The following is a 13,206-nucleotide window of genomic DNA, read 5'->3' on the forward strand; positions in this document are numbered from 1 at the left end:
TGAGAGCACATGTGGTTAGAGTTGGGGGGGGTTAATCTTTTAACCTCAGGCTGGGTCATCAGTGGCACCGGCTGGTCTTGCCACTGACTTCCTTCTTGTTGTTTTTCAACTTTTACTTCCTCCTCCTCTTCAGAGACAGGAGACAGTAAGAGAAATGGCTTCGCTCCTCATTCCCCCCTTTGAGAACCTCACTCACTAGTGGGAGTTCTCACTCTCATCTACACTACCCAGGTCTTCCTGCCAGTCCAGTTCCATTGACTCCTAGAGTTACATACTCTCCCGCTTTCCAACAGGGATTAAGTAGCTCTAATGGGTTATAGCACACATCAGTCTGGTCACTTCCTGGGCTGCATACCTTGTACTGGGTGGCATTATACACACAAGTCCCTTTTAAACAAAAAAGACTATTTTAACTTTTTTTTTTTTTTTTTTTAACCCTACCTCAGTCTGAGGAAGGTCAGTTGAAGTCCTTACTGTATAAGTCCAAAATTTTAAAAAATGAGTTCCACGATGAACTTCCTCATGCTTCGGCCATGCGTGGACCAGTCAGCTTCCGGGTGTGACTGGAGCAGGGCTTGTTGTCTTCTTCAGGGTCATTCTACAAGGGTTGTCCAGGCTTGGTCTTGCCTCCCAGGTTTCAGGCGCTGCAGGTTTTACATGGCTGTGGTGGATCCAGGCTGGGATTCCCTCTACCTTCACAGCAGTGGAAGTGGTCAGGACAACAATCTGGGGTCCTTTCCACTGTGGGCACGAAGAGGCTACATTCCAGTCCTTGATCCACACTCAATCATCTGGGGAGAAAGGGTGAACTGGGGAGAATAAGCTAACAGGGCATCTCTCATTTACCCAGGTTGAGATTGTGTAATTTTTCCTAAAGCCTGTAGCTGTCACTGTAACTCAATTTCACCTAACTCTTGGGGAGTGCCTGGAAGTCCCTGCAATATGGGAGGGGGCCTATGATATAGTATTTCATAAAGGGAATATCCTGTTCTTTTAGAAGGGGTACATCTAATTTTAAATAATACCATAGGGAAAGCCTGTATCCATTTTAATCCTTTTTCCTGACATACTTTCCCTAAACTATTTTTGATAGTCTGATTCATCCGCTCCACCTTTCTGGAACTCTGAGGCTGGTAGGCAGCATGCAGTTTCCATGTGATCCCCAATATCTTTGCCGTCTTCTGTACCAAGTCAGCCACACATGCCGGCCCATTATCTGAGCCGATCCGTAAGGGCAGTCCAAATCTAGGAATAAGATCTCAAAGAAACACATGGGTTATTTCACAAGCTTTCTCAGTTCGTGTTGGATAAGCCTCCACCCACCCAGAGAAGGTACACACAAGAACTAGTAAATACTTGTTACCTCCACACTTTGGCATCTCTGTGAAGTCTGCCTGGAGATCTTTGAAGGGGGCTGCTCCGTAAGCTTGTATGCCGGGTGGAATGGCTGGACCTTGCCTTGCATTATGCTGTCGGCAGGTAACACACCGCTGTGTCACAGTTTTGGCAAGGGCTGACAAATGCGAGATGTAGAAATACCGGCCTAACAACTTTTCAAGTGACTCCTGACCTAGATGGGTGGTTTCATGCACAGCCAGTACAACTGCAGGTCCTAGCAGCTGTGGCACAGCTACTCTCCCATCTGGTAACTGAATCCATCCTTCCTCCATCACTTGTCCTCCCTCTACCTGGAGAAAGTCCTTTTCTTCTTTAGAATAAGTATGTACAAGATCAGGTGCTTGAGGGAGCAGAGGGGCTGTGACTGATGCCCGGAAAGGGGCAGATGCTGCTTTTGGAGACTCTGAGTCAGTGCAGGAATTCCCCAAACCCACCAAGGTGGAAGCTCGCTGGTGTCCTCTGCAATGCAGAACTGCCACCTTGTGGAGTTTCCATACTGCTTCTAATTGCAAGATTTCTTGCTGATATTTTATGTTTTTTCCCCCAGAGTTCAATAGGTCCTTTTCTTTATATAATGCTCCATGCACTTGAAGGGTTAAAAAGGCATACTGAGAATCAGCGTAAATGTTTACAGTCTTACCTTCACTGAGTTCTAATGCCCGAATTAAAGCAATGAGTTCAGCTTTCTGGGCTGAAGTGCCCTGGGGCAACGATCTGGCTTCAACAGTGTCCAGGGTTACCACTGCATACCCTGCATATCTCTCTCCTTGTGGGTTGATGAAGCTGCTCCCGTCCACATATAGTTCCTGGTCTACTGATGCCCAAGGCTGGTCCCAGAGGTCAGGTCTGCTAGAGTAAACTGAGTCCAACACTTCTACACAATCATGCTCCACAGGGCTCTCTGATACTGGGAGCAAGGTGGCGGGGCTCAGGGTGTTACAAACTTCAATGGTTATATGAGGATTTTCACAAAGCAAACTTTGGTACTTGGTGAGTCTAGCATTCGTTAGCCAATGATGTCCTTTAGCATTCATTAAAGTCACCACAGCATGGGGTGCCTTTATGTTCAGGTTTTGCCCAAGAGTCAGCTTATTTCCTGCCTTTCCTTGAACATCAGACTCCAAGTTCTTCAGCTTTTGGATCTTGGACTGACACCAGTTGATTTACCAGGGGCTCTTGGGCATTCAGCCACAGACTGAAGGCTGGGCTTCCCAACTTTTGAGGTTTTGGGACTTGGACTGGCTTCCTTGCTCCTGTTTGCAGAGAGCCTATTGTGAGATTTCACCTTGTAATTGTGTGAGCCAATTCTCCTTAGTAAATTCCCCTTCATATATACATATATCCTATTAGTTCTGTCCCTCTAGAAAATCCTAATACAGTGGTCATATTGATAAAGTTCCATGTAATCTTGAATGTGATTGTTATTATTTTGTGATCTATTATAGGTCCAAAATTGTTCAGAATTTCTATGGTCTTGTGTGTGCGCGTGAGTTCTTTCAGCCACTGAAATGTGTTAAAGGTGAATGACTTCCGTTATGATGAAATGTATCTCTTTTGTAATGCTTCTTGTCTTAATGCATACTTTGTTCTAATAGAGTAATTAAATTTGGTTTATTTTGGTATTTCACTTTATTACTTTCAATTTTGTCTTTTTAACTTTAGATTTGACCCTTAAAAGTACCATATAGCCAGTTTTGTTTTGTTTTTAAACAATCTGAAAATACTTTTATTTGGGATATTTAGTCCATTTACGTTTAATCTAATTTCTGATATAGTTGCATTCATTTCCACTACTTTTGATTTCAGTCCCATCTGGTTTGTTTTCATCTTTTAAATTAATATTATTCCATTTCCTTCTTTTATTTACTTGTTATAGATTCTTTTATGGATTATCTTAGAGATTACAGTGTACATTATTCTTTTATCACAATACAAATTACATTCACACTTTCATGATACTGCTAAAAACACATTATTTTAACTTCATTTATCCTTTCCTTTTCCATTGTTATTCTGAACTTTAAATATGCTGAATTTTAAAATAACACAGGCATTCAATAATTGTTTTTCGTCCATTTGCTTAAATATTTATGTCTTCCTTGTCCATTTCCATGTCTTCATCTATGATTATTGCCCTTCATCCCGACCACAAATCTCCTTAGTTTTTCTTTTTAAAGTCTTTCTATTAAAAGCCATGGAATCTTATATTAGTAGCTATTTTCTTTTAACATATTAAAGATGTAATTCCAAACGGAGAATGATGTCAGCAAGAAAGCAGAAGAGGAAGTCCTAGACCCTCCTTCCCCCAACAGGGACACCAGCTCAACAATACAAATACAGATATCCTCTATTAGACTCTTCATCTTAATTTATTGTCTGCATTCTCTCCACTAGAAGCTAAGCTCTTGGAGGGAAGAGATTTTGCTGTTTTGCTCATTGCTGTAGCTAGAGTGTGTGGAACAGCCTATGGCACATTACAGGCACTCAACACGTATTTATTGAAAAATAATTAAATGGGTACAAACCAAATTATTCCAGACAAAACACTCTTTGTGAAGTCATTTTCAAATAACAATAAATGAATGCCCTCCAACATGATCTGTAACCATTCCTAAAATCAAACATAGCTGTATATTTTTCTCATAACACAGAGAAATCAGTTATCAGATTTAGAAATACATAGCCGGCCAGGCATGGTGGCTCATGCCTGTAATCCCAGCACTTTGGGAGGCCGAGGCAGGTGGATCACAAGGTCACGAGATTGAGACCATCCTGGCTAACACTGTGAAACCCCGTCTCTACTAAAAATACAAAAAATTAGCTGGTCATGGTGGCAGGCGCCTGTAGTCCCAGTTAACTCGGGAGGCTGAGGCAGGAGAATGGCGTGAACCCAGGAGGTGGAGCTTGCAGTGAGCTAAGACTGTGCCACTGCACTCCAGCCTGGGCGACAGAGCGAGATTCCATCTCAAAAAAAAAAAAAAATATATATATATATATATATATAGCCACATATATATATATAGCCACATATATATATATAGCCAAATATATATATATAGCACCACACGTTTAATGTAAATTCATTTTAAAGATGCAAAAAAAAAATAACTATAGACAGAAATCGGATGAGATGTTTTCTGATTCTTAGATTAGCATTCTGCCTACGAAACTATGCTACTACATTATTTAAGAAAATAAACTGTCTTTTCCCAAACGGGAGAAAGAACAGTAACCACATGCAGGGAGTGATGGGAGGAAAACAAAAGAAAACAAAACAAAAAACAATAGGATGGAAAAATACACACTCTGATCCATTAAAAATAGGCCAGTCCAACATGAATAGTTCATAGCTAAAAAAGAAGTCCCATGGTAACAGAAGGCATATATGTAAAAAGGCTCTACCTGTTTTTGTTCCCCACCTTAGGAAGAAAACAAAAATATGTGAAAATGTTTACCACTTTAAAAAAGGAAAAGGTTGACATTAGCTTGTATTTTAATCCCAAGATATCATCAAGCAAGACATTAGCTTTTTGACCATCCTCGGTGTCCATGTCAGAGTCTTCACGGCACATAACGAGCTCAGCTCTAAACCCAAGGTATGAACATAGTAAGATGGATAGGAGTTAAAAGATGAGATGGTACCACTATTCGAGACACTGGGTTCTAGCTCTAGTATCACTAGTGTGTTTAAATCTGATTCCTTAAGACACCTAAATCTTTGCAAAGACACAGGATGATCTGCATTTAAAAATCACTTAGTTTTATTTTGCTGAATAAAGCCATATACCTTGATAGACCATTTTCAATTAAGTGATGGCTCAGAAACTGTGTATGAATTCAGAGAATGTTGAGACCTTAGGCTTCATAATACTGAGAATTTAATCTTTCATTTGAAAGAATAATATCTATCCAGTGAAGTTCCAATTACAGATTTCATAATGAATTCTATTTATTGCTTCCTGGACCTGTCAATTCCATTAATGGATGAATATCTCTTCTGAATCATAACTGAGGAAGAAATGCCACTATTTTACCAATGATATTTATATCAGAAACAATAAGACAATGAGCCCATTCTGCTTGCATGCATTGGTCATTTTATGCACATCAATTGGGATTCTAGGAGAAATACTGATATAATAAAAATGCACATGGATATTAAGATAAAATTATATGCTTTTCATTTCAGACAAATCAATGGGGGTAGGAGGAAGAATACAGCTCTGATTTTATAGTGCAATGGCTAGCAAGTGGGGGAGTAGGAAAGACAGGAACCAATAAATTGTCACAATCCTACTAATCATACAAAACCAAGATTATAAGGGCAAACATATATAATAAAAATAACTTCATATATGCTTTGAAGCATATTATATTGACTAAAGTATAACATACAAAATAAAATAACTATACTGTTCTAATCTGGGGGTATTAAAATATTATTTGGTTTACATAAAATACAAACCCTTTTGTATTTAGAGAACTCTTGGTTCAAAGACAAAATGCATAAATAAACCAATTAGTTCAAATTTGCTTTGAAAGGCTAAAAAAACTAAACCAAACCTGTTACTTAAAATACTTGGTTTGCCCAAGCCAGAGTATACTTAGAGTTTAAGTTTAAAAAGAATGAATTAACAGAACTTTAGGAATACACATTATTCCATCCAATAATGAATTCTATGTCTTTTACACCGTATTACTGCACTGTACAATCTTTGAAACTTAAAATAATAACTTAAATTTTACTTTTTAAAATGTAGCTCTTTGGTAAGAATGATTATAAATACCAGGTGAGATTCTTCTCTAGTCCAACATGTGAGAACTTTCAGATACAAAACAAATGTCAAATTTTGGTATCATCTTATTATAAAACAAACACATTTTGATAATGCTGATATATCTCAAAATATATTTGAAATGCTTCCTTTGGAAATACACATGAAGCGTCATTAAGATATATTCACAATTCATTTCAGAGTTTTATCCAGTTTAAGTACTTATTACTCAATTTTTTACATGTTTTATTTTAGTTTCAGGGAGTACATGTGCCGGTTTGCTATATGGGTGTATTGCACAATGCTGAGGTTTGGACTTCTAGTGAACCCATCAATCAAATAGTGAACATAGTATCCAACAGGTAGTGTTTCAACCCTCATTTCCTTCCCACTTCCCCTCTTTTGGAATCCCTAGTGTCTATTATTTCCATTTTTATGTCCATGAGTACTCATTGTTCAGCTCCCACTTATAAAAGAACATCTGGCATTTCATTTTCTGTTTCTGAGTTAGTTCACTTAGGATAAGGGCCTCCAGCTTCATCCATGTTGCCACAAAGAACACGGTTTCATTCTTTTTTTATGGCTGCATGGTATTCTATGGTGTATACATACCACATTTTCTTTATCCAATCAACCACTGATGGCCACTTAGGTTGACCCCATGACTTTGCCACTGTGAATACTGCTTCAATAACAGATAAGTGCAGGTCTCTTTTTGATAAAATGATTCCCTTTCATTTGGATTGATACCTAATGATGAAACTGCTCAGTCAAGTAGTAGTTCTATTTTTAGTTCTTTGAGAAATCTCCATACTGTTTTCCATAGGAGTGGAAGTAATTTGTATCCCCAGCAGTGTATAAGCATTCCTTTCCTTTTAAAACATGGCTATTTCCAAAATATTTAAATCTACATCCAAAGACAGGAATTTGCTATATTAAAATTTTCAAATGACTGTGAACCTTAAAAGCCCTGAAAGTTATTCCAAAAGAAGAGTTTCAAATTTGTTTTCAACAGTGGTAACAGCACTGAAACATAAAGACAGCCTCCTAAGAGTTATATGGAAAAGTATATATTCATTTATTTGAAAAGACAAAAAAACTACCTTTATCTCTTACACATTTTACAATCTTGACCCTTCATTTTGAACTTTAGATGTAAAAAGCATCAAAAAGAGTTTTACATTTTTTCATTTCCCTTGAATGTTTCATCCAAATTATCTCAGTTTTGGCCAGTAAAACAAAAATATTTCTAATTCTAGAAAATACAAATTTAAAACAAGTCCTATTTAACAAAGGCATACATGATACCTGTAGACCTGATTTGAGAGGGAAAGATTCTGATTTTTGGAAATGACAGAAAAAGAATTTTAATTTGGGAGAAATCATTAAGCATCCATAAAACTTTAAATACACTCACACATAGGCAACACAAATAAATTGCTTACTCTGCTGAACTTTCAAAATGTATTTTAATCTCATTCCAAAAAGAAATAAAATTTCTAGATACAAATACATCTCATTCAAGTCACTTTTTAACATACATTCTGCAACTTAAAATATTATAAGGATTCGATATTTTCATCTTTTATAATCTCAATATATTATATATTTAATATATAATATATATACAATACATACAGGTAGTCAGCAGGTTTACAAAGTAATTTCTTTAAAGTCTGATCAGTATTGATAAATATTTTTAGCCTATTAAAAGGAACTATTGAGGATCATAGAATAAAATAAAATATGGCAGGTTCAAACCTAATGGCAAGATTACAAATGTTCATATGGCCAGTCATTTTAAAAGAACTCTCAAGTTGGGTGGAATATGTTTTAAAACAATACTCTTGCTATTCTCAAGCAGCAGTAGTTATATATTTTAACCATATTCATCTCCATTAAATTTAAAATAACTATGCAGCTTTCTTTACTGTAATATACAGTAGCTATCTCTTCCTTTCTGTTGGATTTTATTGTTTCAAGAGTAACTAATATATTACCAACAGAAGAGACTTTACTTTAGCCCCTTTCCCTCCCCTAAAGCATGGCTCAGTTTGAAGATTGTTCTATAGGCAGCCACTATGACTATCTACAGTACCATAAAACCATTAAAAGCAATCAATAACTAGAGTCATGTGAGATGTTTCAAAGACTGCTGGAGGTTTCTGTAAACCAGGGTAATCAGAAATATTACCCTTGTAGATAGCCCTCTCATACCAGTAAATACAAAGAGTTAAAATTCCAATGCCACAGTGTAACAGTTAACAATCTATTTTGTAATTTTAAATATTACTACATTAATTCACCCTGAGAATACAGAGGAAACATTTAATACAAGACATTCTGATATGTTTTGTTTTTATTTTTTTCCATTGTATTTGCTTTCTTCTGGTTTTCATCAGCCCTTTAAGGGCACAAATATTTTAATTTAAAGTGTGATTTGGATATGCTTTTTTGTTAACTGAGATTCATGCCACAGTCAGATACTGGTGATAGAAAAGCCCAAAAAGGCTTGTAGAAAAGAGGCAAGCAGCAATCCACCAGGTCAGAAAAGACAGAAGTCCTCGGAAAAGAAGAGGAGTAAAAATATTTTTTAAACTGCTCAGTGCCACTGTTATTTGTGTAACAGTTACCTTCATTTTCCCTTCAGCTGATGGTAATTCAGAGTAAACAGAATTGGACAGTAGACTATTATCCACTGGTAAGGTAGAGATAGATTCTGGATAAATACCCCAGGAATGATTACCTAGAAAATCAAAGACACAAATACAATTTGAAGAGTAACTAATTACAAAGCTTTTTATTAAAAAAAAAATCTTTACTATATTTGAAATTAACAATACTTTTAGTGGCACAGTACATCATTTTATGTTGAAAATAAAGTAAAATAATAATCCTTCTAGATCCCTAAAAAATTAACCTGACTAGAGACTATCTGGCCTCGTCAGTAAAGGTACACATTAAAGCAAAAAGTCTGATATACTTTTAATTAACTGCACTAAAAATTGGTAAAATAACAAAACAATTTCCTCATTGTATAAGAAATGAATCAGCTAACTCTACTGGAGTGACAAGGACAGATTCAATAACTTCTGAGAAATCTTTTCTACTTCTAGAATATCAAAATAAATTCCTTTCTCAGAAACTAAATATGATTTCAATGTGAAAACCTATTAATAGCTTCCAAAAATTTATTTCATCATATACTTTCCTACAGTGGATAGGAAATGAGCCACTTAATTTACAATTGAACTACCTATCCCTTTACATTCCGTAGATTCTTACAGGGCACCTATACCTATCATCAAGTCTATGACACCTACTAGGTCCATGAAGCCAAATAATACTTTTAGTTCTTTTGGGTTTCTTAAACCCTAACAGTGGCTGATTGCCTGATCTAAGAAAGGGGAAATGATGAATGCAATAATAGATACTTCTTGAATAACACCACATAGGGACTTGATAGCTTAGTGAAGAGACTTGTAGAATTTTATACTAAGAAATCTTCACCCTTTTGATGTAAGTTATCTAAACTAGAACTTACCATAGCATTCTGTAATTTATGTAAGTTTATAATTGCCTTGTAATAATTTAAATGTTAGGCAATAACAAAACCTTAAATCATCCTCTTATAACACGAAAGTAACTAAGATCAACAGTGCTTACTAAAATTACTGGGTAAATCTGAGACTTAACCTTTAGTAAACAATTCTTGAAGACAAAGCATAAAGTTATAAAACCATGGGCCTGAATTTTCAAAATGAAGATGATAAATCACCTTCCACAGCTAAAACTTTCCCATGGTTCTTTTTACAACTTTTAAAAAGAGAAACAATTTTAAGAGTTGCATTTCTTTGTTGGTGACAAAAAGCCTTATTAATTATAGGTAGAAAGTAAAAGATGCTTCCTAGTTGCCAGGGCATGCCTACCTAGTGTTTTCAAAAGCAGAGTTGTGTGAAGCAGCATTACCAGAGGCGCCACATACTGCAGTGCAATGACACAAAGATAATAAAAGACTCGAGCCACCTGCAACCAACAACATTCTTAAGTGTCTAATGCAACTGACATGTTAGGAGTGAATTAAACTTTCATATAATTGTCATACCAAAATGCTTAAGAGATAATCCTTTCACAAGAAGGAAGCTAAATGTCAATAAGTTGTGCTGCATGATAAATGTCCCCAAAATGACTTTGGAAAGGCTCAATTTGAAGACAAGTTTTTAGAACGTGAGACTATTAAAATAGATTCCTTAAAAATAATTCTTAAATGATGTATATATATTGGAGAAAATAACGACTAAGATTCAAATGGTATACATTTACTTATATTTCAAAGATAAAACACAATGTAAGGGCATCTACCTAAAATATCCAACTAAATAACAATAGTAGGCAGAGCCACATATGAGCATAAATCCCTCATAAATAAAAATATTAAGTCCCCATTCTACATGAACATATTTGAAGTCAAACTATGGAAAATATAAAAATACATAAAAGGTAAAACAGAAAAAAGTTGTTTAAATCTTAATAAATGCCCCTAACTATGGAGGTGAATCAAAAACTGAAGCAGGTTGGGCATGGTGACTCACGCCTGTAATCCCAATACTCTGGGAGGTGATGCAGGAGGATTACTTGAGCCCAGGAGTTCAAGACAAGCCTGGGCTACACAGAGAGACCCTGTCTCTATAAAAAATAAAATAACAATGATAATAATAAAACAAGGTAGCTAAAAACCACCTCTCTTAAAAAAGATACAATCAGGTTATTGGTCCACTATAGTGGCAGATGGATTCCTTGTCCTTTTATTCTCTGGAAGCCTCAAATAAATTAAATACTTACATTTTATGTTCAATTACATTGAGTAATATTAAAATGAATAAATTTAGCCACTAAAAGTAGTTATTTCCCACTCTTTAAGTCTCAAAGTCTGGACAATATGTTATAATGTCTTTCAAATCAATTAGAAGGGTCCCATTTAGCAATATTAGGCATAAAACAGCTTTGTACCACCCACTGTATGACAGCAAGCACTTAAGGCAGGAAGAGGAATTAAGACCCCTTCCTTCACTTGGCACCAAAATCAGATCACGGTCTCTTTGATATCTGTCAGCTTAAGATTGTTATGTTTATTTATAATAAGAATATGACGGGTTGAAATACTATCTACTAAAGGAAACCAAATTTTTTTTTTTACAGTGCGGGTTTTGCTATTTTTCATTTTGACTAGGGTATAAAACTTACCATTTTCTGTAGCTCAACCGTGCTTATTCGCCCTGCTTCTTTCTTCATCTGATCCACACATTTTTGGGCTAAATTTAAATAAGCTTGCAGGTGACTACGCATCATGGCCAACCGCAAAGCACACAGCAGGATTATTAACCAGAGTCGCAGAGTATCGAATGTGGCTTCTGTCATTCTACAGATCAAAAAGTTGATACGGTGCTCTCAAAGACAACAATATGCTAGCATGCTCGTTATATGTTAATGCTCACCATATAAGATATAAGAAGTCTATACTTCGCAACAGTTAGACACATGAAAGAATCTGACTCTGCCGTAGACTTATCTTTATAATATTTTCACTTGAATAACAGAACTAGATAAATGTATCATGAAAGCATAAGAAGTTAACAGGTATCTAGAAGAAAAAAGTAGAGCAATACATGAGATCCTTTTCTCTATATACCCTCCTCCATGTATAAAAACTGGCGGTGACATGAAAAGACAAGTTGGGGAAAGAAAGAAAACTGCAGGGATTGCCTGTGGGACTAATCAAGTCAATCACCCAGCATCACTGGGTACAGCTTTGCCTGATCATATACCTACTTGGATGGGATCTTTCACTCTGCTGAGCTTTTACTTGGGACCACTGGAAAATCAAAAATTCTGATATATTATGAAGAAATCAGATGCCTGAGATTCCTCTACAACAATTCATTTAACTTGCTATGCATTGAAGCTGGCTCGGTTCTGAGCAATTCCTCAAGGTTAAGGTTAGGATTCCAGGTGAAAATACGTAACGTAAGGACACCGTTTCAGAAACCAGACCACTGATGAGGGCTGCTTAAAGAATTTTTAGAAAGAAGAGATAACGTCTGATGTCCTTTTGGTGTTTAATGTTTTTAAAAGACCATGGGTTTCTGCTCTGATGAAGAACTACATTGCAAGTAATTTGAATGTAGTGACTAGACCACCCTTGGCATCTAGTCTTATATCTAGTACCTATCAGGCACTTAAAATGACTATTGTAACGCACAGACTCATTTGCCAGATAAAACCTGGAACTCAGAAGGGTCTCCCTGAAATTCTTAAGAACATGAGGGTAGAATGGATGCATATAAAGAACAAATGAGAAAAGATTAGAAAAAAAAACCTCATAACTAAAACTACAATATAGGAAAATTTGAAGTGTAAAATTTTGCTCGAGCTGTTTATGAAATGGAGGTAAGAAATGTGGGACAAAGGCTTTACTATATATATTCTCTCATTTCTTTTTATTAAGTCATGAGGGGACATTGACATAAAATTTCAATGGAAAAGCAATGTTGGCTAAGAAAGATAAAGGCATAACATTTTATCAACATGTTTCCACTACAATGAACCATGAGATTAAGGAGCCATCACGTGAGAGTAACAGCACACAAGACACAAGCCTACCCACAGCCTTGACCCTTTCCTGGGGACCTGTAAACAATACTGTGCTCCCTCCAGTTGTGCAGCAAGGACAACTAACTGGCAGCAGCCTGAAGACAGCTACTTCACAGCCTTTGAGAATAACAGGTAATGTGAATGAAAGGAACAGAATAAGGTAGTGAACTAGAAAATTATTTGTTCAGTTTATGAGTTGAGGATTTAGGATAATAGTCATTAAATAGTACTTTCTAATTAGATTATTCAATATCATCATAAATACCTGATAAGTTGATCTGACAGAGTATCTCAAGAAGGAGCATGAGGAGGGGCTTAAGGTATATAGGTAAAGAACAGGCAGAAGAAATTACCCTAAATTCCTGATGCCATTCTGAGCTTT

At 36.2% G+C, this 13,206-nt stretch overlaps 1 protein-coding gene across 8 annotated transcripts in view; it reads right to left on the reverse strand.

The window, feature by feature from the left end:
• Window positions 1-455: 455 nt before the first annotated feature.
• Window positions 456-13,206, reverse strand: part of TMEM161B (transmembrane protein 161B) — an 80,977-nt gene continuing 68,226 nt past the window's right edge. For 7 of the 8 annotated variants that reach the window (XM_054555728.2, XM_009240884.3, XM_024247324.3 and 4 more), the window contains 3 exons: window positions 11,418-11,592; window positions 10,103-10,199; window positions 7,626-8,919 (listed from right to left, as the gene is read on the reverse strand). In XM_054555728.2, the coding sequence (XP_054411703.1) occupies window positions 8,642-8,919; window positions 10,103-10,199; window positions 11,418-11,592 (550 nt within the window). In that variant the 3' untranslated portion in view covers window positions 7,626-8,641. Of the gene's footprint in view, window positions 744-1,171; window positions 1,259-1,363; window positions 1,470-7,625; window positions 8,920-10,102; window positions 10,200-11,417; window positions 11,593-13,206 lie in introns of those variants that run through there. The other variant, XM_063724178.1, reaches the window with a different exon arrangement.

This window comes from Pongo abelii, chromosome 4 (genome assembly GCF_028885655.2).
Source record: "Pongo abelii isolate AG06213 chromosome 4, NHGRI_mPonAbe1-v2.0_pri, whole genome shotgun sequence".
In the NCBI taxonomy this organism is placed as follows: domain Eukaryota; kingdom Metazoa; phylum Chordata; class Mammalia; order Primates; family Hominidae; genus Pongo; species Pongo abelii.